This window comes from Phodopus roborovskii, unplaced genomic scaffold (genome assembly GCF_943737965.1).
Source record: "Phodopus roborovskii unplaced genomic scaffold, PHOROB, whole genome shotgun sequence".
NCBI lineage: Eukaryota > Metazoa > Chordata > Mammalia > Rodentia > Cricetidae > Phodopus > Phodopus roborovskii.
This window is the reverse complement of record NW_026126459.1, coordinates 3,242,007-3,268,782: the sequence shown is the minus strand read 5'-3', so window position 1 is coordinate 3,268,782 and position 26,776 is coordinate 3,242,007. Positions and strand designations below refer to the sequence as shown.

The following is a 26,776-nucleotide window of genomic DNA, read 5'->3' as shown; positions in this document are numbered from 1 at the left end:
GTTTGTTTATTTTCTGTTATTGAGACAGGGTTTCTCTGTGTAGCTTTGGAGCCTGTCCTGGAACTAGCTGTGTACACCAGGCTGTCTCCACAGAGCCTCCCAAGTGCTGGAATTAAAGGTGCATGCCACCACCACCCGGCAAAGGGGAGGTGGGATGTGTGTGTGTGTGTGTGTGTGTGTGTGTGTGTATGTATGTGTGTGTGTGTGTGTGTGTGTGTGTGTGTGTGTGTGTAACATATTCTCACTATGTAGTTCTGGATGGACTGAAACTTGTTATGTAGAACAGGTTGGTCTTGAGCTCACAGAAATCCACTTGTCTCTGTCTCCCTGGTGCTGAGTTGAAACGTGTGCAACACTATACTCAGCATGCTATTTTTAAAAACTTGATATGTATGCGCGTGCATGTGCACATGCAGGCATGTCTTGTGTATGTGTGTGTTTACTGTGTACCTGTAGAGGTCAGAAGAAGAGGTTGGGTCCCCTGAGTTACGTGTGGTGTGAGCCACCTGAAGTGGGTGTTAGGAACCAGTCTTGGGTCCTCTGGGAAGAGCACCTTGTGCTCTTAACTGCTGAGCTATCTCTCCAGCCCTAAGACTTGAACTTGTTTTGAGGGCAAGGATGTGACCATGGTCACAGGGCTCTTTGGACCCCTGGCTCTGTTACAGAGATATTGGCATACAGTAAGTACTCAGTATATGGGCCAAAAGAAGGTAAGTATAGGCAAGCTGAGCTAGGTCAGCCACAAGGATCTTCAAGAAAGACCCTAATGGTGCAATTATTGGCAGGGGGCTGGGCGAAGGAGGCAGGAAGTGGCCATAGGTCTCAGGAGCACTGGACCATGAGCCCAGGTGGCAGGGATTATGGCTTGGCCTGCCAGTGCCTGCAATAGGGCCTGGCACAGCAGGGACACTTTATAAACATCTGTGGGAAGACAGCAAAGGTTACACAATCCTGCCACACTGGTCCCTGTGGGCTTGCTTCCCTCCAGAGGCGGGGGATCCCTACCTATCTTCCAGGTCAGTGGTTCTATCTGAAGACAGTCCTTCCTTCTGCAAAATTCTGTTTTTCCCTGGCTGTAGCAGAATCAATTTAGCCTAGCCCCTACTCTGGCCCCAAAGAAGCCCAGAGAAAACCTCAATTCCTGGGGAACTTCTGTCCAGCACAGCACCTCCTCCAGCATCCCGAAGATAAGGTTCAGGGACCACTGAGTGCTCACACTTCCTGGATTACAGATGAGGGCCAGGGAAGGTCAGGGATGGCAGACACAATTACAGGACAGCTTTCTGTCCACAAGTTGGATCATGAGCTCTAGTCTTGCTTCTAAGTGTCAGAACAGGAAATAAGCTGACGCCTGCCCCACCTTGGTGCTGGGGAAAAAGCTGAGGACCAGAAAGGGCTGGAGACAAAAGTCCCACAGCCTCTGTGTGTGCACACACATGCCAAAGGCAGAAGGGACACTTTAGGGTCCTTTAACCCCTAAATGGGGGCAGCCGAGGCAGGCTCAGTTCAACTCCCCAGGAATCCAGCAAGGGCTCTGTTGGTACCCAGACCCCAGGTGTTCATCTGTCCAGAGATAGGAGTCTTACCCTCCTACCACACTTCTCTTCCTGCCCCTGTGGGAAGTGTGTACATACGGGCTCCTGAGGAGGGGGAGGTACCTGCTGCTCCCGCTCAGGGTCCAGGCTGGCTAGGACATAAGAAGCTGCCCTGCTGCCCTGCTGAGTTTTCCCCTGTGGTGGGGGGCACCTCAGGCAGGAGAGGAGGTGCCTGGGGAAGAAGAAGCTTCCTCCAGGTGGGCCTGTTGTGTATGGGAAGCTGGCTTTGTTCTGGCTGGAGGCAGAAACAACGATCCATTCTGCAGCCCCTCACTACCCTAGCTTTGCTGGTGAGGCATCTAGTAGTGGCACTATGGGCCAGAGTCTGTCCAAGCATGAGTCCTATGCTACCAGCTGTCTTTCTGTGGCCTCCAGGCAGCCCTCTTGGTGGGCATAGCTTGCAGCATTTCCTCCTCTTGTGTCTCTCAGCTGTAACTCAGATCTGTCGGCCACAGATGCTGCCACTTACTTGAGGGCTTCCCCTGAGCCTCTTCTCATGTTAAAGTCCCCGAGAATGGTGCCAGCAGTGTCCTCAGAACCTCCCAGAACAGTTTGTCTAGTTCAGTCACCTGGTGTCCTAGCTCCTCCCAACACCAAGCTGACTGAAGGCAGCTGGGCCAAGATGTTTCCTATCCATACCCTGCATTTTTGTAAGACTCAGAGAAGGGTTGTGATTCAGTGGAGGGGCATGTCTGAAGCTTCAGGCTTGGAGCTGGGTGTATGCTGGTACCTGGTGCTGGCAGGGAGGGCCAGGCCCAATCTGAGGGGACAGGATGCCTTTGAACTGAAACTCCCAGGGAATCCATGGTTCTCCTGCCGGGGAGGGAGAGGGTGGGACACACTGGAAGTGGGCTCTGGGCTGGCTTGTCTTCCCACCCTCACCCTCGACTGCAGCAGTTCGGCGTGGAGCCTCATGGGTTCTTCCTGGCACACAGCACTGGAGCTCTTTGCTCTCCAAGGTACCACATCCCTCATAGCCAGTTCCAGTGATGGGGACGAGTAAGTTTGTGGCAGGAACAGGTGCAGTGGCTGAGAGGTGTGTGTCCAGGTTCCACAGGTTTTACAAGGTTGCCAGAGCCATGTCCCAGAAGCTCACTGCTTGCTGGCAATCTTCTTTTTCCGAGCAGACAACAGATCATAGAAAGGGACACGGGTGATGCTGGCCCTAGGGGTGTGGGAGGAAATGAAACTTCAGGGCTTGCTGGAGAGTAGGACTTCTGGACTTGTGATTTGGGGTGTGTGATTTCCAGGGAGGTGCTGGCTCCCTGGCAAGGGAAAGGCCAGGGACGGGTGTAGGGAAATCCTACTCTGATAGCCTTGTCCCATAGGCAGGCCCAGCAAGGACAAGATCTCAGGTTAGGGGGTGGAGCCAAACAGAGAGACCCTGCCCCCAGATTTCTTTATCAGCCCTGTTAGAGAAACAGAGAGCCAGTGGTGGAACCGGCCAGGCCCCTCACTGTTGTGTGGCTCTACTCAAGGCTCTGCCATCTCTGGGCCTCTCTCATACTTCGAGTTCTAGGACATGGTCCTTGTCCAGCGGCCACACATGCCTTCTAGCTGACAGGTCTTCCAGTGGCCCATGTGCCTCTCTTCTGGCTGAACTCCTTGCAAGTACCAAGTGCCTGCCCCCCCCCACTTCACCCGTGAAGTTGGTTTCTTCCGTATTCCCTAGGCTTGACATGGTGCCTGCCTGCCAAAGGGTACCAATAGAAGGCAGACCTGGAGTCCGCTCCTTTATAGACAAGGAAAGAAGACCCCAAAGAAATTGGAAGGTGACCGGAGGTGTCCAGTGTTCCGGCTGCCCTCACCTGATGGCCTCGATCCACTGGTCGCGCTCCTCGGCACTGGCAGCTGAGATGCGGTAAGACTCATGTTTCCCTTCCACCACTTTGCCATCCCCATCAGTCTTGCACGCCTTTATTTTCTGGCCCCGGCATCCAGGGTTGTATAGCTCCAGGCAGAACTGTGGGAGGTGCCAGGTGAGGGGAAGGTCAGGGGACAGGTTAGGCCACCTCTGGGGTAGGGAGGGGGGGTCACAGAGGCCCTTCCCCAACAGCTCACGGGGGAGATGACACCAGGCACCTACCATGTACCAGGATCCCCAATATCCCATGTAACAGATGGAGGAACCAAGGCTCAGAAAGAGCTGTGACTTAGAAGTCCCCCAATCAGCCAAGCTCCACAAGACAACTGAGTCTTGCTCCTTCAATGACACTGACCATCCTGGGCCCATAGCTCCTAGAGAGACCCTATGGAGGACCCCATGCAGGCACCTTCCCTCAGTGGGAATCCCTAGCTGGACTCTCACCGGCTTCTTGGGGTCATCCACTTTCTGCACGGACAGGTTCTCCAGAGGGATGATCCCCCGAGGCTCCTTGTCCTAAGGAAGCAAAGTCAAGGACAGGAAATGTGAGCTCATGGCCTCCCCAGACCATTTGTCCAGACAGCCTAGACACAGACTGACACAGCACTAGCACCCTATTTGGGATCTGGGAGACCCGATTAAACTTTTTTTTTCTCTTTCATTTTTACTGTATGTGTATGGGTGTTTAGCCTGAATGCATGAAGTGCATCACATGTATGTAATGCCCACAATGACCAGAAGAGGACGACAGGTTTCTCCAGCACTAGAATTATAGACAGTTGTGAGCTGCCATGTAGGTGCTGAGAATTGAACCCAGGTCCTCTGGATAAGTAGTCAGTCCTCTTAACTCCTGAGTCATGTCTCCAGTCTACTATCTATCTATCTATCTATCTATCTATCTATCTATCTATCTATCTATCTATCTCCTGAAAAAGGGTCTTATTGTGTAGCTCAGGTTGGCCTTAAACATATTAGGACCCTCTTACCTCTGCCATCTCAATGCTGGGATTATGGGTATGAGGCCCCCAAGCCTAGCCCTTAGGTGATCCAGCCATCTTTGAACATTTTTTTCCCTAGCTTTGGCAATTGACCAGGGCCTCATACCCAGGCCCACACTCTAACCCTGATCTACAGCCCCAGCCCAGGAAACCCAACTCGAAGTCTGTGTTTCTCCTTGCCCCACCCCTCCTCCTCTTTGCCCCCCAATCCTCATCTGTGAAATGGGAGCAGAGGGGAACTGAGCACTCTGAAAGGGCCTGACGCTTTCAGGTGGTGGCAGCAGATGGAGGGGCTGGTTATGGCTGGTTGTATTCTGTCCCTCATCCCCACACACTCACAGTGGTGAACTCAAAGTAGTAGAGGCAGTTGTCGGTGAGGATGAACCAGCGTCGCTTCCACGTCTTCACACGGCCCCCTGCAGGAAGCCAGCAGCATGGCAGGCCAACCTTCCTCCTCCTGGGCCACCATGCTCCTCAGGCCTCCAGATCCATCCTTTCTATACTCCAAAAGTTTCAATTCCCACCACCCCATGTCCTTGCATTTGGGTTCCCAGAAATTGGGTAAGAGGGGACAGTGGCACTGTTTCCTGTCTTCCAGGCCTCTGTCACATGATCCCACCCGTGCCCACTGAGACCCATGCTTGCTTTATGTATTGATTGGTTAGTATTGACTGTCACATTGACAGGATCTAGAGTCATCTGGAAACAAGCCTTGGGGCATGTCTGGGAGGAAGTTTCTAGACTAAGTCAGCTGAGGTGGGCAGTACCCTTCCAGGTGAAAACCGAGGAAGTGAGCTGAGCAGCAGCCTCCATTGCTCTTTGCTACCTGACTGTGGATACCATGAGACCAGCCATCCACAGCTCCTGCCATGAGGAGCTCTACCCTTAGAGCCAAACACATCTTCCCTTCCTGAACTTGCTTTTGTACAGTATTTTGTTGCAGCATTGAGAACAGTAGCTAACACAGCTTTCTAGCCTTGATTTATCAGGCCTGGGAAAAAACAAGGAAGTGAATCCCTGTGGCCATCCAGGAGGAGGAGGGCCACTGGCAACCCCATTTTATAGACAAGGAAACCAAGGTTGGGCAAAGCTAGGCTGTGTGTTCATGGTCCTGTGCATTCAAACTCCAGTGTCCTTGCCCTGGAGCCCAAGCTCCCAGCCATGTTGCTATGTGGCTAGTACTCTCTGGGTCAGTGTCACCACAGTCCAGCTGCAGAAACTGGTGCTGAAGGATGGGTTGTGAGCTCTCCCATGAGGCTCTGATGCTTCTCTGCTGTCTGGATTTGTGACTTGGAGATGCTCTGGGGGCTGGGAGCCGGTGTCTGGGGCAGTCTGGGAGGCACAGAGGGCTGTACGAGGAGAGGCTGCAGTGTGGTGATACACAGAAGGCTTGGTGGGCATCTAGGATACAGGTGAGGCGGCCATAGACTAGGTACACAGTAAGTGATGGAGGCTGCCTGGCTGAGACTCCTCCTCCAAGATGAGGTATTTTCTCCTTACCTACCTTGGAAGATCACAGTCCCTGGCTGGCTGGTCCTGCTGGGGAGGCTCAGGAGTGTTCCTGGAGGGGGCAAGGCTGGCTGCTTCCCTTAACCACTGGAACACCCACTACCTCACTCCCCATGGCTCTTTGAGCTACATTCTCTCTTTCCCTCCTCCTGCTTCAGGAACATCCAGCCCTCTGCTGCCCTAAATATGACACTTGCTGACTGTGTGGCCTTGAGAAGTTGCCCTAACTTTATTGAGTCTTGGATTCCTGAAAACAGCCAGTCAAAGATTGGGCTGCTCAAGGACCAGCCCCTCATGTTCAGTGGTCCTGAACAGAGGGACTCTGCTAGTCTCTTCTCTACATCCCTCTGGGAGAGAAACAGAACTGTCCATGGAGCCTGTCTTCCACTGTCACCTGCACCCCCAAGACAGACAGATGAGTAGAAGGGTAGGTGTTTCCATGTATGTATGGGAGGATGGATATATGGGTGGATGGGTAGATGGGTGAATGGATGATGGGCAGGTGGGAGGATGGATGGGTATATATAGTATGTGGATAAATAGATGGGTAGGTGGGTAGGTGAAGGGGTGGATGGATGAGTGAGTGGAGGGGTGGATGGATGGATAGATGAATGGATGGATAAGTGGATAGGTGAGAGATGATGAGATGGGTGGGTAAACAGATGAGTGGTTAGGTAAATGAATGATTAGTCAGATGAATGGATGGGTAGGGCAATGGGTGGGTAGATGGATGGCTGGGAGGGTGAGTAAGAAGGATAGAAAGGGTAAGTAGATTGCTGGCCCAGGGGTCAGGTGACCTAGTGCTGTGCAGGTCCACACTGAGCTGTGTGTGTGTGTGTGTGTGTGTGTGTGTGTGTGTGTGTGTGAGCCAGCCACATGTGTGTGGTGAGCTTATCAGAGTGTGTACACAGAGGTCTTACCCAGCTTGAGTAGCCAGCCTTCACGGTCAGGATTGAAGAAAGTATGGGTGAGGTCACCACCATCATCCTCGGGGATGGAGAAGGGTTCACTTTTGATGCTGTCAAAGAGGTTCTGTCCAAAAGAGGATGGAAAAGATGGGTTCAATCAACTGAGTTTGGGGCCTGGACCACCTGGCCTGGGTGGCCTTGGGCAGGTCCTGTCTCCTTAGGGGACTGGTGCTGTCCTTTGCACTGGCCACGCCCATACCCTAGTGTTCCTTCCCCTCTGTTGCCTCAGGGAAGAGTGAGCAGGGTGGGTGCCTTAGGCTCATACAAGGAGACACAGACACACATACCCACCCTCCACAGGCACAGGGGGGTTGGAGTCCTTACTGCTTCAGTCTGTGCTCATGATGGAAGATGCCCCTCTTCTACTTAGGTAGACAGTAGAACCTTCTAGATAACATGCTGGGTGAGGATAGAGGAGGTCCAGGAGAGGAAGCAATTGACTGCTTCAGGCTCAGAGCCTTAGCAGAAGGAGAGGTCCCAGTGGGGCTCTGACTATTCAGGATGGGCTCTGATTATAGGGATTGGGATATGGAGGGCTCCAAGAGGTGACTTCAGTCCTCCATGGGTGGCTTTCTGGTAAAAAGGTGCTTAAATATACAAGGAGTGACCCTGGAGGGATGAAAGGTATGAAAACCAGAGAGGGTGTTTTGAATCTTCTTGGGGGCACTGGGCTTCCCCAGCACTGGGATCCTAACTTGTTCCTGATTGTTAAAGCTGGAAGGCAGCATGCAGCTGTTACCTATCGGGCATTTGCAGTGATAGTTCCCAGTATTGTAATGGAGATTTCACACCTTTACGTATATATGGCTGGGTGGGTATATATATATATATATGGGTGGGTTGGGTAGATGAATGAATGCCTGATTCCCCTATTTACTGCTATCCTGTCCTTTGTTCAGGGGTTCCCATAGGGTGCAGGCCTAAAGCTGGTTTTCCTGAGTCTATGGAGGCGGAGCTGGAGCACCCTCCAGCCAAGCCTTCAGTGTCCCTCTCAACCTCACTGTGGTGTGAGGGTGAGAGAAAAGTGGAGGCCAGCTTCTTTTTGGCTGGGGTGGAGGTGGGGGTGCATGGAAGTGGGGGTGGCGGGCTTTACCATGGGAATCCCCAGGTGGCCTGGCTGGTGGAATAAGTGTTTGAGACAGGAAGGCCCTAGCAGTAGCCGAGCTGTCATCTCAGACAAGTATTAGGGAGGCCCGAGGAGGCTTTGGGGTGGCAGACAGAGTCTCAGCCCTGCTAAACCCACAGGAGTACCTGGAAGTTTCTGTGGTCACAGTATCATTGTTCATATTCTGCCTCACAGAAAAAGCAGCACACCCACACTTCCTGTGTCTCGAAAACACCCTGAAGTCCCTGTCACTGAAGAAACCGCCACATAGAGACCTCTCAGGGCCCTGGGTGTACAACATGGCCTGTCTTTCTTTGGGTCTCTGGAGCCTTCTCCTCTCTTTTCTGTCTCGGTTGTTCAGTGAGGTAGGCACCCTCCTCCATCCCAGGTTCCAGGAAGGGATAGTGGCTCACTCCCCTTTGGCTGTTCAGAGCCTTGCAACCTATGCGCTATAGGGACTAGTTTAGATAGAGACACATAACCCCAGACAGTCACTAGGGCTTAATTCTAGGGGTTTAGTTTTGAGGGAAGAAGCTGGCAGCCTGGACATACTTGGGCGTCTTTGCAATAGCCAGGATCTAAGAGACAGCCAGTGTGTAGGGTGGGCTTGTTGTGACGTGTATTCCCCTCAGGCCACCAACGAAGCCACACCTGAATATAGCCACACCTGAAGCCAACAGTCTGAAGGTGAAGAGAGCCCTATTCTTTTTAGTGATATTTGTCCTGCCAGTGTGGCAGGACAGAGAGGCATAAAGAGACATCAAAATGTACATATGATGATGGGCCACCTAGGTGGGTCAGTGAACACCCATATACTGTGGCAACACCAAGGGACAGAACACATAGGAGAAGAACCTCCATCTCCAGATGCTGGACCTCAAAGGACTGGTCGCCTGCAGTCCTGCCCTGTCCAAACCCTCTAGCCCACCTGCATTCTCAGAAATGCTTTCTTCCTCCCCTTAAACGTTATTTCTATCACTATCCATGTGTCCCTGGCCCAGTTATTTGCGCTAGGACACAAGAGCCTAGAAACCTCAGTGGATATGCCTTCTGGATACTCATCTGTGACAGGGGTGGTGGCATGCTCGGGGGCCCTCTGCCCTCAAGATTGCACCTTCTAGTCTCTGCAGGGGGTGGAGCTCCAGAATTAGACATAGCTCAAGCTGGGACTCTCTAATTATGAACAGGAAGCCTCAGGTTAGCTTCCTCCAGTAGCACCCTGTGACCTTAGCTGGACCCTGGAAACAGGGGGCACACAATGACAACATGCCTGCACTGACAGAGTCCAAGAATGGCCCACAGAGGAGTTGGGACTCACCCCCGTCCCTGTGCCCAGCTCCTAACTCTGAACCTAGACTCTTTTAATTGCTGTGTCCTGGCCTGCCTGTCGTCTATAGCCACATACATTTCTCATAGTCTTTCTTACAAGCTCACCCTCCAGGGCTGTGTGACCTTGGGGTGACCTGTCTTGGGGCATCAGTCTGTGTAAATTTACTTCTGTCTCATGGTGTTCTTTAAAGCCTTTTGGGGCTTCCTGTGTAGTTGAGCAACAGTGGTTCATGGAGAACTCACTTCTGCAAAGAGATAGTGTGACACTGGGCTATGCTTTAAAAATATTAAGATGAAGTCATGGAGAAGGTGAGAACATCCTGGGTCCATGTGGCTGCCTGTGAAAAACCTGGGGTGGCTCCCAGGGTAGGCCCCGGGCACTCTGTGACACATCTGGGGAAGAGCCATGCCCACCAGCCACTCCCTGTCACCTCTGCTAACTCCAGCAAGGGGTTCCACAGGCCAGCTGTGGGCTAAAAGACAGGCAGCTGGCTGAGGCTCTGCTTGGCTCTGCTCTTTGCCTGGCTCCATGCTGTTGACCAGGGTGGAAGCTACATAGAAATGACAGGTCACCTACAAGAAAGTGCCAGCTTAGGGGCATGAGGAGAGGACGATGCAGAGGAAGGCTCTCTGGGTGGAAGGCAGGAATGGTTAGTCAAGGGGAGGTCTTGCACATTCGGGACACCTGTGGGAGGCATGCTGGTTCTATCCCCAAGGGTGCCTGTGTGCTCCAGCCTGCTCTGAGGTTGGTTGTTTGAGCTTCTTTTTTACTTGTTTGTTTTGAGATGTCATCTTCTGTAGCCCAGGCTAACCTCAAACTTGCTATGTAGCCACGGAAACCTTTGGACTCCTGATCCTCCTGTCTCCATCTTCTGAGGGCTGGGATGATGTGTGTGTTTTACAATGCCTGGTTTATACTGGGGACTGAACTCGGGGCCTTGCATGCTTGGCAAGCACATCCCCAGCACATTCTTAATTATTCTTTCTGACGACACAAGCTGACTTTAAGCCTGGGTTGGGAGCCCTTAATGTTAAAAAAAAAATGACTACTCACAGCCACCATAATTCAGGCTGATCCACCCCAGTCTAGGAGGGAGTGGTGGACTAAACCCTAAGGAGCCAGCCAAGGTCACTCAGCAAGTGTGTAAGGGAGATGGGGCTGACCAGAACTCCAGGAGGCTCTGGAGCCTTCCTTATAGGTAGAGTGACTCCAGCAGGACCCATGTCCTGTGGGCTAAGGGGATGCAGTGCTCAACTCTGAGGGGCCAGGCTCTGATTTGGGGCCCATGTGCTTGCTCACCTCTCTGATGACTTTAATCATGGCAAGACTTTGGTGCTGTGAGTACCGATATTCATCGTTGAACAGTATGACTGTTGCTCACCAAGCAAAGCATCTGCTCTTTTCAGCCATCTGAGTCTGTGTGCTCCTGAGGTTGGCCTTCAGCACTCAGACACCCTGCTCATATCTACCTCATCTCAGGGCATCACACTGGATACTAACTCCTTCCCAGCTTTCTCTTTCCAGAATGCCCCTGCCCTGCTTTCTTCAGGAAAACTCTGTACTGGCTGGTTGTGTGTCAACTTGACCCACGCTAGAGTCATCAGAGAGGAAGGAGCCTCCATGAGATCCAGCTTTAAGGCATTTTCTTAATTGTTGATCAGTGGGGGAGGGCCCAGCCCATGGTGGGTGATGTCATCCCTGGGCTGCTGGTCCTGGGTTCTATAAGAAAGCAGGCTGAGCAAGCCAGGGGGAGCAAGCCAGTAAGCAGCACCCCTTCATGGCCTCTGCATCAGCTCCTGCCTCTAGGTTCCTGCCCTGCTTGAGTTCCTGTCCTGACTTCCTTTGGTGATAAACAGAAATGTGGAAGTGTAAGCTAAATAAATCCTTTACCCCAAAACTTGCTTTTTGGTTATGGTATTCAGTTGCAGCAATAGAAACCCTTAGACAAATCTTATCCAGCTGTCAAAGCCCATATGGAAGTCATCTGCCCCGGCCAGGCTTCTGGGATGACACCTTAGTTGTCCCCCAAGACAGCAACAGTATATCTCTCTGTAGTAAAGCTCCCACAGTCAGTATAGGTGACATCAGTGAGCTTTGGGGGTTGATTGTGGGATGTGTAGATCCCTTTCTACTAGATCTTGGACTTGGTCTAGGCAGATCGGCATGGAGTCATTCCTGGGTCCCTGTACCCAGAACAGGGTTTGGTATAGTGCAGTGTGGATGGGATGTTGGGATAAGGGGACAAGTAGCTTGGGACTAGCCTTCCTGTAGAGTTAGTGGGGACTTGTTGGGGGACTGTCTTTCTCCCTCTGAGGACCCCATCCAAGCATCTTTTCCTCCTGACTTGCAGAGAAACTGGGGTCCTGAGCTTAGGAGGCATTGTCCCCTTTTATTGGGGGACTCAGGATGGATCCTATGGTCTGTGGATGCCTTTGACCCACACTCCCAGTCTGAAGTGTTATTTGGGGGAGGTGTGAGTAATGACTATCCAGGTTTCCAAAAATCTAGTTCTGAAGGACTGCTAGCGTCTGCCTTCAGTCAGCCTTGTTGAGACGAGACCATGTTGAGGAGACCCACCTCACAGCTAGCCTGCTGGGCCCTTGTGCCTCTGCCCTTGCGTTAACTCAGGGGGTGGGGCTCCCAGAGGACCAATAAGATGCAGCGTTCTCACCCTCAGCTGTCCCTCGGGCAGGTCACTGCCATTGTTGATGCCACGATTCATGGACACAAAGCGCTCGAAGGGTGGTCTGTCCCGGACGTTGGGGTTGTGTAGGCCAGTGTTGAGCATGATGACGGAGAAGGACAGCACATAGCAGGTGTCTGTGGAACCTGGCACTAGTCACAGTCCTGGACCAGGTCACTTTCACCCACCTCTGTCCCAGTCTGGGCAAGGCCCTGAAGATCCACCCTGCCCCTGGCTCAGCTTGGCAGGCATCCAAGGCCCAGCGTCCCTTCCCACTGTTGCAAACTTCAGTTGCAGCTTCTGAGACTCTGCCCCTGTCCCCTGCCTCTGTGCCCTCCTTCCCTTTCAGATCCTGCTTGCCATCAGCTGCAGCCTCCCAGGCCCTCCCACTCTGTTCTCTGCCTCCTGGGAATGGGAGCTCATTTTTAGCCGCCCCATTAGTTAGTAGCTTGTTCTAAGCTGCCTGGTGGGTCATGCTGCCAGCAGCCTGCTGCATTGTGCAGACCTGTGTATGCAGGCTTGGGGTGTGGCTGCTGTTCTGGGTTTTCTGAGGATCCAGAACCTGAGGGAGGCAGTTCCAAACACTTGACCTTCAGCCTGCCCACATGACTGTAGAAAGTGGATGCTTTGGGATTGGTGTTCTCCCTCCCACAGCAGTGGCCCCCACCTATGTTCAGCCTCCCCAGGCCTATCCTGGGTGACAGGTGTAGCTACACCTCCATCTTAAAGATGAGACACTGAGGCTGAATCACATGCTCCTGGGTCACACAGTGACAAACTGATTGGCTGATTGAAATGCCTTCCATTCCACCTAGCCTGATATCCTGATTGACTGGATTGACTGACACAGGTCTCACTTGAAACTCAGGCTGGCCTTGAATTGGCAGAGATCCTCCTGTCTCAGCCTCCCTAGCGCTGATATTATAGATGTATGCTACCACCCCTGGAAGTCACAGGTGACCAAGTGTGTGAATCCTGGAGGCAAGCAAATGCCAGCTCTTGGGTCATGGCCAAGTGTAGCAGAAGCTCCAGCGGCTTCTGTCTTCCACGCAGCAGGAAGGGAGCAGTCTGCTCTGGGACAAGTGGCTTCCTGTCTGATTCTGGCTCTTGCTTCATCAGGGACAATCTGCTGCTGAGCTTAGAGAGTAACACTGAGTTTTGATGACCCTGACAAGAGGGTCCCAAGGCCCTGTGCACTTAGAGACAAAGGTCCTGTGTGTATAAAGCTCTGGGAACACAGGAACCCCATCACAAACTTGGCTCTAGAACCAAAAGAAGAGGCCATGGCCAGTTGGCTGTGTTGGCCCCTCCCTCCTCCTGTCCTGATCTTGGAGATGGCGGTATGGGTGACTGAGCCTGTTGGTCACCTGCTGTGCCCTTTGCCCCTTATCTGCTTTTCCAAGGATTCACTTGAGACATTTAAAGCATTTCCCCTTATAAATTTCTAGAGAACTCCTAGTTACCCTTTAAAATCTCACCCAGACCACACTTCCTCTGAGAAGCCTTCCTGTACTGTACTCCACACTGCCTGTCTCTCCCTGTCCCTCTCCCCAGAACCATGCTCCAGACTGGCATGGAGTCAGTGCTCAGTGAGGGTTCAACAGAGGCCTGAACAGTTGAAGCATTCGGGGGATATGAGGAGCTTGTCACCTGTAGACCGGAAGACATCTGGGTTACAGAGGCAGTAGCGAGCTGCGAAGGCTTCCATCATGCGGTCAATCTTTTGGGCCTCGCCAGGCAGCCGGAAGCTCCACAGAAACTGCCTAGGAGGACAGGGCCGTGGTCAGTGAAGCGGGTGGGGCTCTCAGTGACACTACATAGTGCTCAGCCTCTGTCTCCGTGAATGGGAACCTTGGCCTCCTCTAGGTCCCAACATGGGTGGTTGGGTTCGGATGTGAAGGTGCCCACAGCACGGGAAGAGGTGGACTCACATATCTTACAGAGATTTGGTGTGGAGCTACAGGCTCTGGCTGTGGGGCCCTGGGCAGTGCAGCTCCTGGATAGGCCTCCCTGTCCTGGGACCCAAGCTTACACCCAGCTCTTGATGTCAGTTAAGCTTTCTTGTCTCCATAGGTCCCTTAAAATCTGCCCAGCAAAAGCTAATCAAATGAATGAATGAATGAGATAAGTGATTTCTAAACTTTTCTTTCAGGAAGACCATACTCGTTGTATGGATGGTAGTCCTTCTTTGCCTCACAAACTCCTACTGATCCTGCAAAGCACAGATCAAATGCTTCTCTTGGGAACAGACTACTAGGCTTTCCCAGCACCATCGTTAAGATTCCCTGGGTGATGTGAAATTTTACTAAGACATAGAGCTGACACATGGAAGTGACTAGCTCTGGCTGGTTATAAGTCCTTCCTCATTTAGTTATTCTGCCCCATGGATTGGTACTGACTTGCCTCAGGCAACTTTCCTTCCTTCCTTCCTTCCTTCCTTCCTTCCTTCCTTCCTTCCTTCCTTCCTTTTCTTCCTTCCTTCCTTCCTTTCTTTCTTTCTTTCTTTCTTTCTTTCTTTCTTTCTTTCTTTCTTTTAAGAGAGGGTATCCTGGGTTAGCCTGGAACCCACTGTGTAGCCCAAGCTGGTCTGGAGCTCACGGCAATCTTCCTGCCTAAGACTTCCAAGCGCTATGATTACAGGTATAAAGCGCCAAGCCCAGCTGTGAAATTTCTTATTTGTACCTTGCCTTGGGTCACATGGGGAGTGAATGGCAAAGCTGGGTTTTGAAAGGACATTATGGTTTGTGGACAAATGCTGCTAACTTGGGCACCACACTGTGCCCATGGATGTGAAAACAAATAGTGATGAGTATTGGAATTAGGTAGTCAGAAGCCATAGCAACCATGTTCTACACAGAGCCGGATGCAGGGATAAAGTACACATGTGCTAGAACATAGCACTGGGGTCCCCAGATGGCCCAGAGGGAGGGTGTTTGCAAATATCTCAGGCCTCAATAATGGTGGCGTGGCAATAAGAGTCAGCTGCAGGCTTCTAAGCTTGAGAGTCTCCTGCTTTAGCTCTTCAGGGCTGTGTTCCCTAGACTTAAGCTTCCTCCTCTCCATGCAGCCCTGGGTTGGATTCTCCACTCCACCCCCACCACATCTCCTGCCTGAACCACTCACCTGAGGGCCTGAACAAGGTTGAGGTTGGCAAACTCGTGGCAGTCCACGAAGGCCTGTAGGACCTGCAAGTTGATGGGGTCTCTGGAGAGGGACAGACAAAGGGGGAACACTTGACAACTTGCACACACACACACACACACACACACACACACACACACACACACACCCACCCACCTCTGGGAGGTAAGCTCTGGGTTTAGACCTTTAGGGCCCCTGGGTCAAGTTCTCTCTTGGTCACTTCCTGCCTGGTGGCCCTACTCAAGCCCCTGAACATCCTCACACCCCAGTTTCCTCATCAGATGCGTCTTCCCTCTCCCAAGCTCTTAGGTCAGGAGCCTGTGTGCCATCTCACTCAGAAAATGTGGAAGAAGAGCTGGGGACTTCCTGAGGCTTCTCCACGATGGCAGACACTTCTACCAGGCAGACACTTCTGTCTAGAGCCTCCATGGATCCTCCTCCCTCCCTCCCCCTCCTTCCCCCTCTCTCCCTCCTCCCACCCCCCTCTCTCCCTCCCTCACTCCTTCCTCCCTCCTCCCTCACTCCCTTCTCCCTCCCTTCCTCCTCCCTCCCTCCCTCCTTTCCTCTAGATCCTTCATTCTACCTTGGGGCCTTTGCATTAACTGTTCTCACTGCCTGGAACCCTCCAGTGTGCACCCCCCCACTGCCTCCTGGACTGAAACGGGGGCTCCAGCTCAGAGCCCTCCACTCTTTGGCCTCCTTTCTGCTTTCTGTGTACCCAACAGAGCTCATTTCTGTCCTTCTCCCATGCAGAAAGCACTGGACCCTGAAGACAGGAGTTTGACCATCTCTGTCTTCTGTAGCTAACATTCAAAAAGAGAGCTCAGACCACAGTAGACACAAACAACATATTGATAGAATGGATGACTATGTCAGCCGGGGAATCAGTACTCATCTGAAGCCCTAAGCATGAGGGCTCTCCAAGTACCCCACACCCTCAATTACCACTCCTTGTCTGGGGTCTTCTTACTTTTCCCCCAAGTAGGTGCCAATGGCTGTCTTGTTGAGGCCGTCACCCTTGTACAGGAACTGGGCAATGTCCTGGACATTGGAGGTCAGCAGCTTGTGTTCAATGAGATACTGGATACCCTGGAGGTGACACAGAGCCTGTGTACAGCCCCTATAGCATAGGCTCTTGGTGGAGGGGGCCTGGTATTTGGACTGTACACAGCCTGTTCTGGGACAGTGCCCTCCAGCTGCCTTTGGGAAGTGGTGAGCTCCGCATCTCTGGTGGTTTACTAAGAAGTATAGTCATGCCAGGTCCCTCCAGCCTGGCATGCCTAGAATACACCCTCCTGTGGCTGCTAGGAGTCACAATGCTAAGACTCTGTGATTCAGCCTCCCCTTTTGTTCTTTCCAAACTCTTTTTATTTCAAATAGTTTCATTTCATCACACTAGCAATCTGTGCCCATTGTGTAAAAGTCACACAAACCAGCTAAATCAAAAGGGAGGAGACTGTACAGACCCCACTGGGAAGCAGCCAGCTTCCATTGGCAATGACCTTCACTCCCCTTCTCTAGAAGATGGGAGGGCATACCCAGCCTCCTGTCACCTTGAAGCCAGCTTTGCCAGGTGGGCTCATGGCCCCCTCATTGCTATCCAGGCACAAAGAGTCATCCTCTGATTTTGGAGGTTAGGGACTGGTCTCTGGTGTTATGGTATCTTGTGTCCCTGCTGCTCCTAGGTGGAAAGCTGAGGATGTTGTGCACCCTGTGGCCAGAGCTGGGAACATATGTGCATGTTTATGAGGGCAGGTAAGTGGAGTGGTGGTCCAGGGCCTGTGGCTGTGACCAGGGAATCCATGCCACCAAGGCAGCCACAGCTGTGGCTTTCTGGACCCTTGCAGTGTGTGGCTTCCTCCTGTGCCCCTGCTGGAGAGGAAGCCCATGGCTACCTGGCAGAGTGAAGGGCTACAGGCTGGCTCTGAGGTCATGGGCAACCAAGCTTCAGAATGGGTTTCTGCAGCCTGAACTTGGAAGACATGCTAAGGGCCTCACTGCCTCAACCCTGTTCCAGAGGAGGTGTAGGACCAGGGGAGAAAGGGAATAGGTCCTGGAGGGGGACTTCACAGCTCCCATCTTTGGAATGCAGTGCTATGGAGTGGACAGAGGCCAGCCCCAGCTGGGGACCGAAGGCTTGGCCCTGAGGGGGGGTCTCAGCTCTCTCCTCTGCTTGGTTGTGGGATCAGCTGCAAAGGTACCCAGAAGGCAGCCTCCTCCCTTAGCTCAGCTGTACACCTTGGTGAGATCCACGTCCTTTCCCCCGGATATGTACCTTGGCAGGGTCCATATTGAATTTCTTCCGCCCAATACACATCTCCTTCTCTTTCTGCGCCATCCGGCTGTGAACAAGGGAAGATCAAAATGGTGGCTCCAGATGCCACTGCCCCCACAAGCCCTAAGGGGGTCTTCCTCAGGAGAAGAACTTCATGTATATCCCTAGCCCCTGTGTCTGGACCACCAGAGAGAGCAAGAACAGGGTGAGAGGTGTCGAGGGGTGGGGCTGCAAGCTGAGCCCTGAACTCTGAGTCCCCCAGGAGCCCAGCAGAGCTGGGGAGGATGCAGAAAGCTGGGGCATGATGGGGCCAGCAGGAACATGGGCCCCAGAGGCTGCTCCTGAGATTAAGTCTTGCTATACTCTTGGACCAGGCCACTATAGGTGAGTCCCGTCATCCCTCAGTTTCCTTCTGTGCAGGAACTGCCTGATGCCCTCCCCCAGGGCATGTGTATGTTCACATGCATACATGGCTGTGCATGCCCATGAGATGCTGGAGAGGCAGAGGTCTTGGATGCAGGGCAGGGGACCAGCAAACCATGTGTAGTTCTATAGTTCAATGCCCTAGAATGCATGCAGACATGTCCAGCCTACTGGCTGCACGTGGCTGCATTTGGCTCAAGAGAACTATGAACGCCATCCACACAAAGGTAAACTTACTGAAAACATTGGGTTCTTGGTTTTTTTTTGTTTTCTTTTACAGTTTGTAGCTGAAATGTCATTTTGTTAATTTTATAGTGTCAAGAGGTCATGATCTAGGAGATTATGTGAAAACCTAACCTTTTCTTTATACAAATGGGGAAACTGAGGCCTAGAGAGAAGGCCCTGTTCTAGGACAAAGAGCCAGCAGGAGCCTTCCTGTGTGAGGAATGATGGACATGAGGTGAGCTGGGTCAGTGGACTTCTGGTCCCCACATACCAGAGTTTCTTCACCCTTGCCTAGGGGATATTTCTTTGCTCGTTAGCTTCCAGCTGTTCCTGATGAATAATATGCAGGGTGGTTGTGTGGGGAGGTGGGGTGGAGAGGGAGAGGGTGGGGGTCTCTTGAGAGTCAGAGGGAGTGGTCCAGACAGTCTGGATGGGGCTGTGGCATCTCTTTGGGTCCTACCCCCATCCATGGCACCCGGGGAATGAGATGTACCCAGGACTCATCCTCCCGCTGCCTGGGCTCCTCACCTCTCCTCAGTGCTCTCAAAGCAGTCGATTTGGGCAAACACATCTGCAATTTCATCCTTCAGCTTCTGTGGACACACATGCAGACCTGACGAGGTTAGGGTGTCCCCACAGCCCCCATGCCGCCTGTAGTCCAGGCCCCTCACTGCACACTTCCTTGGGCCTTCTCATTGCCTCCCCATGCCCGTTCTCCCTCAGAGCGGCTCAATGCCTCTGTGTGCCCTTGTCCCTCCACTCGTCCTCACCTCAGGGGTGGGAGTCCCTATGCCCACACATGACCCTATTTCCAGCTTGCTCTCTCTTCCCATGCAGCCAGCTACTGTTCTCTGTTTCCACCAACAAGCCCTCACTTGACATGGCTGGCAGCTTCCCACAGCAGCATGGCGCTGCTCTTCTCCACTCAGAACCCCCCATGGCTCTCTCTGGCCACCTAGGGAACAGACCACACCTCCTGTCTGGCATCACTTCTCTGTCACTTGTTAGTAAGTGCCTGTCACATGCCAGGTACCCTAGGGCCTCTCAGAAGCTATACAGTTCAGCGGAACAGAGGGAAGATGAAACAGCCATGGCCGGCGAGGCAATCACATGTCTACAGTGCCAATTCCAGGCCTGTGCTGCTCTCCATCCCACCCCAGGCTGCCTCAGCCTGACTCCAGGATGGCCCAGTGCAGACAAAGTCCCCATCTTGCCCACCAACCACATTTGCTGGACTGCTTGGGGGAAGATGTCCCGGTACTCCCTGCAATCAGCAGATGAACAGGGCAAGAGGCCCAAGAGGCACCCACCCTCTCCCCAAGACGAGGTGTGCTGGGAGGGATGTGGGACTGCTGGGTTGTTTCTGGAAATCAGGACTGGTGCAACACCCCTTGCTCTGAGGTCATACAGATCCTGTTCCCAGGGATCTTGGCTGGGCTTTCACCTACAGGTATAATGGGGCACCTTGCAAGTGTAGCTATGGGGCTGGGGCCCAGTGGTGAGCAAGGCCCAGCCTCTGCTTTCATGAAGTTAGAGTCTGGGGATGTTGGGATCATGGGTGGCTATGGGGCGAAGAAAGTAACTATGCAATGACCACAGCAATAGTAGAGAAAGAGCCTGACACATGTATATGCTCAATAGAATACTAGCAGAGTGGGGGCTTTTCAGTGGAAGCAAGTATGCATGTGTGTCTAGGTGGCAGGCAGCCTGGAGGAAGAGGTATGTTCTAACCTTGTCTGGGAAGAAGGAACAGGAAATGTGAGAACAGAGTAGCCTCAGGTAGAAGCAAGCGTGTAGGCAAAGGTTGGACTGAGCAAGGCACGATGGAGGAACCTGAAGGTCACTGACTATCATGGCCGTGTTCATCTCAGAAACTGGTGAACTGCCCAGGGCTGGGCCCAGCGTGAGCGTGGCCTTGTTCAAAGGGTGCTTTAGGGGAGAGGTGAGGGCCTGTGCCTGCTCTGCACTGGGCTGGGCTGCTCAGTCCCTGGCAGTTTCGGCCCACTTTCTGTTTCTGAGATGGAAGTAAGGCTGGGGTCTGGAGCTAGGGTGAGGGACTCTGGGATGTGGGGTTGGGAGGAAAGGATCAGTGGCCTGGAACTGGTGATCAAGGGGGTTGATGCCTGGATCTGGGAGTGGGAGGGGTTGGTGCCTGGGCCTTTGGGGAGGAGAAGACAAGGTTGGCTGGCTTTCTGAGCATTTGGCCTGGAGAGTGGGAGCTATGATAGTGTAGTGCTGGCTTGTAAGTGTGTGTGTGTGTGTGTGTGTGTGTGTGTGTGTGTGTGAACATGTACAGGTCTATGAGTGTGAATATATGGGTCTGAGTGTGAACATGTATGAGCCTGGTGAGTGTGTGTATGTGGGTCTTTGAATGTGAACATGTGTGCACACACCTGGATGTCCTCCAGTAGTTGCTTCCGGTGCCATTTGATCTGCTGCAGCTCCTTGGCCTCCCCACTACTGAGCTCAGCTAGATCTGGAGAGAGAGAGAGAAGAGGACTTCTTGATTCTGTATTCCAGGGCTCTTCTTGGGGAGACTCCTGGAACAAAGTGAGGCCCATGGTGCTAGAGCTAGTTGTAACTTGCTGTTACCACTGGTAACTGAGAGGCATTCTTGGACATCCCTGTCCAGAGTGGTCCCACTTCTCCATTAAGAAACATTTCCCGTAGCCATTGTGGGGTCACCTGGACACACCTAGCTGCAAGGGAGACTGGCAAATGAGCGTTACTAAGATTATCCTGTTGTCTTGACTTTGTAATAAGGGAAAACAGAATGGGAGGGGGACAGTTAGCCCCTGCTCTCAAACACTGTGGCTTGGAAAAGAAAAACAAACTGGCTAAGGTTGCACAGGGTGCCAGAGGCTGGCACCCTGGATTGGACAGGCTTCCAACTTTATGCCATCCCATTGGCTCCCCAAACAAAGTGAGGCCAATGGTGTTAGAGCAAGTGTGACTTTGACTTCCCGACCAGGACAATGCTCACTTATTTCAACTACTACACTCTAGTCAGAACCTCCACAGAACCAGGCATGGCAGCTCACACTTGTAATCATAACATTTAGGAGGCTGAGGCAGGAGGATTGCAAGTTGGAGGCCAGCCTGGGTTAGGGTTATAGGGTTTAAAAAAAAAAAAAAAAAAAAAAGCAAACACCAAACTATGGCCAACAATGTGGGCAGCTAACGAACTTCAGGCCTTCCCAGAAATACTCATTTGGAGTACCTGGCTTACCACTTCCTGTGGTTCAGGAAGAGAGGGTGTCTCTGAGTTCCTAGAAGCAGCTGAGGCCAAGGCCAAAAGAAAAGACAGTAGAAAGATGGGGGGTACAGGTTGGGAGGAGACATTTATGGAGGAGGGTGGTGGGCACAGAGTTACAGGGGTCATCTGTATGGGCAGGCAGGTATGCAAGAAGGGCAGGATAACACACCACTAATGGCCTGGTCAGCTGATTCACCCGCCTCCTACTGGGGAACCTTGGCTCTGGTACAAGCAAAAGAAGTAGCCACATGGCGTGGCAAGAAGCTGGACTCTTTCCTGAGTCCCTTGACTGCCACCCATCAATGCCCAACCAGCCAGCTGCAGATATTGGCACTGAGCCATGATTTCTCTGGAAGGTCCATGGACTTGAACATTTGCTTTAGCAAAGACTAGCCAGTGTTTTATTTATTTTTACTTTTATTTTTGCATTGCTAAGGATAGAATGAAAAGCTTTGAACATTGCAAACAGATTTTCCACCACTGAGCCCCATCCTGGTCCAGCTATTCATGTTGGCTGGAGTCCACAGAAGTTCAGGTAGACAAGGATAGCTTCACTCTTTTACCCAAGGGCTTTCACAAACCGTGGGAGAACGGGAAACCAAACAGGCTCTTTCCCAGCAAAGGCTGTGTGCAGTGGGAACTGCTTATCTCCACACTTGCCACACTTGCCCAAGGCCTGACAGAGAATGGAGCAGCCTTGCGTTGGTGCAGTGGAGAAGTTTCCTACTTGGATGGTCCCTCCAGGACACTCATTGCCCGCCCCCATCACACACACAGCTGCTTGCAGGGCTCCTTTAGCAGGAATGCTGTTCTGATGGCTGGATGGGACTTTCTTTTTGTCCCTGTGAGGCTAGAGGCCTTGTTCAAGGTGGGCCAGAGAGGAGTGTGATGCAAGTCTCACTGAAGTCCAAGCTCCCAAACACCCGAGGAAATCAAGTCATTCAGTCCTTGTGAATTTTTTATACAGGCTAATTTTTAGTTTTAGACACAGGGACTCGGACTGAAGATAGCTCAGCCATTAAAGGCCCAAAAATATAAGACGCAGGGACTCAAGAAAGTGAGGTGACATATCCCAGGTCACACAGCTGGGAAGAGGCAGTGTGGGATTCCAGCATGGTTATGGATACAAGGCTTTGCCCAGGCAAGGCAAGTGTGTGCGTTGTGTGTGTGTACATGTGTACATGTGTACATGTGCACATCTGTGTTGGGGGGGAGAGGGAAGAATGAGCATGTGTGTTCATCTGCACAGAGGCCAGAGGCTGACACCATGTGTGTTCTTCAATCACTTTCTGTCTTCCTTCTTTGAGACAGCATCAAATCCAGACTGGCTAGCCAGCAAGCTCCACCTGGGTCCCAAACAACCCAGGATTCCCCTCCTCTCAACCTCTTCCAGAGCTCTAGGGGTACACCTCCACCCCAAGCACCTCCATGTCATCCCCCTCTGGCTCTTGAGCTCCCCCAGTCACCAGGCCCTGTCAGTTTTCAGTTTTAATGGCCCCTAACATCATCTGACTACCAAGGTGGAAGCTGGGTTTTCCAATGCCACCCTGCCTCCTCTGTGTGCCAGCCCTGAGTGCTCCCAATGCCTCCTTCTGAACTGAGAACACACTGTGTGCCCTTCTCCTTCTGTCTCTCAAGCCCCACTGCTCTGAAGAAGGGTTTCCTAACTTCCTCTCCTATGTGATACTCTTGGAGTTCAGAGAGGTTCAATGACCTCTCTCAGCCAGCACAGCTGGATGGTGGTGGAGTTGGGACTCACACACCATCCACCTGGGACCAGAGTGTATAACCCTTCTGTGACCGCGTGGAACCCACAGGCCTGGGTGTTCTGACCCTGTGCCAACCACGACATTTTGTGAAATGACGAAGATGCAGGAAGGTGCCTGCAGCAGGATCTCCTTTGACCCTCCGAGTCAATGGACATCTGGGGAAACTGAGGCACGGGAGTGGTTGGAAACAGATACAAGGAAATGGGATTCCTAGTGGAGTGGACAGTGCAGGGTTAGTGAGATGTGGCCTGAACCTTCCACTCTCAACACTTAGGCTCTGTGGTGGCAAAGTCTTCAGGACACTCTGAGGACACTGTCCCCTTCTACCTCTACCCAAGCCCTGTCCCTAGTGGGTTTCAGCTGTCCAAGTGCATCTGAACCCATGAGACAGCAGGCCATAATCTCTGGCCTGCTGCCCCAACACAGGTCATGTGGCCCACAAGGACCCTCTGACTTTTCATCAGACTGTTTTTCAAAAAGTAGAGGTTTTCACCATTCTGGATCCAAGGACCTGAGATCAGAGGGCGATGTAGACACTGCCAGACAGGGGCTACTCAGATGTGCCCGTGGGTGCTCCAGGCATTGGTGAGAGTCCGGGGAGGAGCTGTGTTGAAGCACTATAAACACTGGAAGCATGCACACACCACCATAGCATGAGCAGCCCATCCTCTCTTAGTGCTCTCTGGATCCTGCCACCCTCCACCCCTGCTCTGCTTTGTGTGCTCCAGTCTCTCATCACCCTTCACCCTTGCCTTCTGTGCTCCAGTCTCAGGCCAGTGGGTGCCCAGCGCCCTAAAGCCACCACCCCTGCCCTCACACTTCCCCCTCGCCCTTCCTCTTTCCCCTCTTATTTTTAGTGCCTGCAGCCCTGCTCCCAGGACAGCTGGCCTACTTCCCCTTTCTCAGGGGAGGGGATAGCACTGGGGCACACAGGGGTGCTCCTGAGGGGCGTTAAGCAGGGGGATCAAGTGGGGGTGCAGCTTCCTCTCCCTGGGAAGCCTCTGGTTTTAGCCCACCTGCCCTCCTTCTGTCCACCCCTGCTTCATCAGGCAGGGTTTCCATGTGCTCAGGGCTCACCTTCAGAGGGGCTTGACCCACATTAGAGTGGTAGAAGTGGGAGTGGGGTGGGCAGCTTGGGAGAGTCTCTATCACCATCCCCACCCATAAACATCCCAAGGAAACTGAGGCCTGCCGAAGGAAGAGGCCAGCCTGGCACTTGCCAGCAGACTTCCATATTCTCAGAAGCAGGCCAGGAGGATAAAGGGCCAGCCCTTCATAGACAATGTATCTGAGAGGCATTCCCTGACACCACGGACTTCTGTGGGACCTGCTCTGACCTCCTCCTTCCCAGCTCCCTCCTTCAGAAAGCTGCAAGTCCCTTCTCTCATTCTCTCCATTTGTGCCAAAAGTGGGTGTGGTCAGGTATGGGTCAGGGTCCCCTTTCCCTCCAGCCAACACCCTGGAATGTTAGTTCACGTTCAGTCCTTGTGTTTTGAAGCACATTACAGGGATGCTTGTAAAATGAACGAATAAATGAATGAACAAAAATACAAGCCAGTCCATGGAGACCCCAAATCTTCCACAGATTGGCCCTTTGCACCCATCTATCCTAGGCTGGCCTGAAGTGCATCCCAGCCTTCTGCAGCTCGTGCCTAAGGTGGGCCCTGCTTTTAGGCTCTTCTTGCTGGGTTGTTTTATTGCCTTATGACCTGAGCCTAGCCAGTCCTCATTCCCTCTGGGAGCCTCAGGTTCCTTATTTGCACCAAGTGTGGACTGTCCTGTAACCCTATACTGTCAGGAACCAATGAGTCAAGGATCCTGTCTTTGCCTTGTGCCTCTGAGTGACCTGGGATGGGGCCTGCCTATCACCTGGCTTCCTTTTGCTTTCTCAGTGTCCCCTGAGCCCCGCCCCTCAGCCTCAGCCTAGTCTCTCAGTCTCTGAAGGACAGAACTCACCCTCCTCTCCCCCCACAGAACCCCAGAGAGACGAGAGAGACTAGGTGGCCAGAGCCACTGCCTCCACTTAAATCACATTCCCTCACAGCCTCCTGTGTCCAGACCATCAATGAATGGCTGTCGAAAGATCCTGATGGGTTTCTGTGTCTGTGAGATCCAGAGCACTACATAGCTTCTGTGGATGCTCTGTACCTGTGGTTGGGGCCAGTTTGCTCAGGAGTAGGCTTCATTTGGAGACGGGCATCAGTCAGGACCAGCTCAGAGTCACATAAAGTAGGAGATTCAGAAAGCTGCCGATGTCCCTCAGAGCCTAGAGTTCCAGGGGAACTTTCTGAGTCTCAGGGTACAGGGACCTGGCTTCTTCCATAGTTCTGCTCTCTGCCCCTCAAGAACCACACTATCTTGTCCCTCCTGTATTAACTTGGCAGCCTCCTTCTTTTCTGTACCTCAGACCCACCACCCTGGCATCAAGTGATTAAGGCCTACAGCATCAGGGTCTCACTGAACATGTTACTCCTTCAGGCAATGTCCCCAGCCTCCATCAAAAGCCACCAGACCCAAGAGTAGAAAAAGTGCTGTAGGGCCCTTGCACCATCCAGACGCATGCCACCACCAACAGTATCCACATTCATCAGAAGCCGTTCTTTGCAGCTGCCTCTGGGCTCTTGCCGAGGCTCTTCCCTCTGCCTGAATACTCTTGCTCAGAATCCTCTCTGGGCTCAAGCTGTGTCCCCTTGAGGCTTCCCAATCCCTTCTTCCCTAGTCTGTGTCTGCCTGTCTTGTTACATCACCATCCATCCTGTGGCTGACCCAGGAGGTCAGCCAATACTTGGATTCCTGTGGGACCCCGGGACCAATAGCCCAGCCTGGTGCCTGCCTTTGCACACAGAGTCTGATGTTTGGGACATGTTAAAACCAGTTTTTCCTCTGTATCCTCCAGGGCCCTCCTCACAAGGCTACCACTGCTCTGTTCTACAGGAGGAAATGCTGAGGCCCATGGCTGGCCCATGGCCCGTTCACTTACCTGCGTGACACAGGTCCATTCTGAAACCCTGGGGGAAGGTGGTCCAGCTGTTTGTCTTGTTAGCTCAGCTGCTGCTCTGGTGGGTGGCTGACAGGGACAGTCACCACACCTTCCTGCCCACCCCGCCCAGACCCTGTGGGAGGAAGTCAGCCCTGGCCACAGGGTCTGTGCGCAGGCTCCTGACACAGCACACACTTCCTAAAGACAGTTGTGTGTCACCAGCTAGCCTGGATCCTGGCAAATGAGTATTAGGAGGGTGGGAAATGGAAGAAAGGGGGGGATCTGGTAAAGAAAGACACATACATACACACATGCACACACACATGCATACACACACACATGCGCACATATACGCATGTACACACACATTCAGTCACTGGGGAAGAAGGTACTGAGAACAGGCCCTCTCTGGGGGTGTGTAGGACTTTACTCAGCAACCTCCTTATATACAAGCCAAGGGAGTTTCTGCTTCTAGGGTCCTCTCTGAGCTCTTCTTCAATTCTCACTAGAGGAAAGACACATTCATTCAGTGATGGGCAGGGCTTACTCCCTTCAAAGAAACTTGCCTAATTTCCCTTCCTCCTCAGGCTGCTGGAAAACTCACCATCAAATCTGTTCAATTATTCCGTGTGACTTTGCAGCCAGATTAGGTTGT

The 26,776-nt window shown here is 52.6% G+C and overlaps 1 protein-coding gene across 2 annotated transcripts; it reads right to left on the bottom strand.

Moving 5' to 3' along the window:
* Cyth4 (cytohesin 4) lies at positions 1-26,776 on the bottom strand. 2 transcript variants are annotated; one of them, XM_051189333.1, is made up of 13 exons: positions 26,726-26,776; positions 20,510-20,592; positions 18,645-18,709; positions 17,469-17,535; positions 16,164-16,282; positions 15,176-15,256; positions 13,703-13,815; positions 12,041-12,189; positions 6,887-6,998; positions 4,797-4,873; positions 3,904-3,975; positions 3,404-3,558; positions 1-2,760 (listed from the first exon to the last, which is right to left on the bottom strand). In XM_051189333.1, the coding sequence occupies exons 4-13, from the start codon at positions 17,529-17,531 to the stop codon at positions 2,688-2,690; spliced, it is 1,014 nt and encodes a 337-aa protein (XP_051045290.1). In that variant the 5' UTR covers positions 17,532-17,535; positions 18,645-18,709; positions 20,510-20,592; positions 26,726-26,776; the 3' UTR covers positions 1-2,687. The 2 variants fall into 2 exon arrangements, with proteins under 2 accessions (XP_051045290.1, XP_051045289.1); XM_051189332.1 differs by lacking the exon at positions 26,726-26,776 and adding an exon at positions 26,122-26,266.

Bases quoted from the DNA above. Each gene is read 5' to 3' on its own strand.
- Cyth4 (XM_051189332.1), bottom strand. The intron at 3,559-3,903 runs GTGAGAGTCCAG...CACCTCCCACAG, and splicing joins TGGATGACCCCAAGAAGCCG to TTCTGCCTGGAGCTATACAA. The intron at 2,761-3,403 runs GTGAGGGCAGCC...CCACACCCCTAG, and splicing joins CAGTGGATCGAGGCCATCAG to GGCCAGCATCACCCGTGTCC.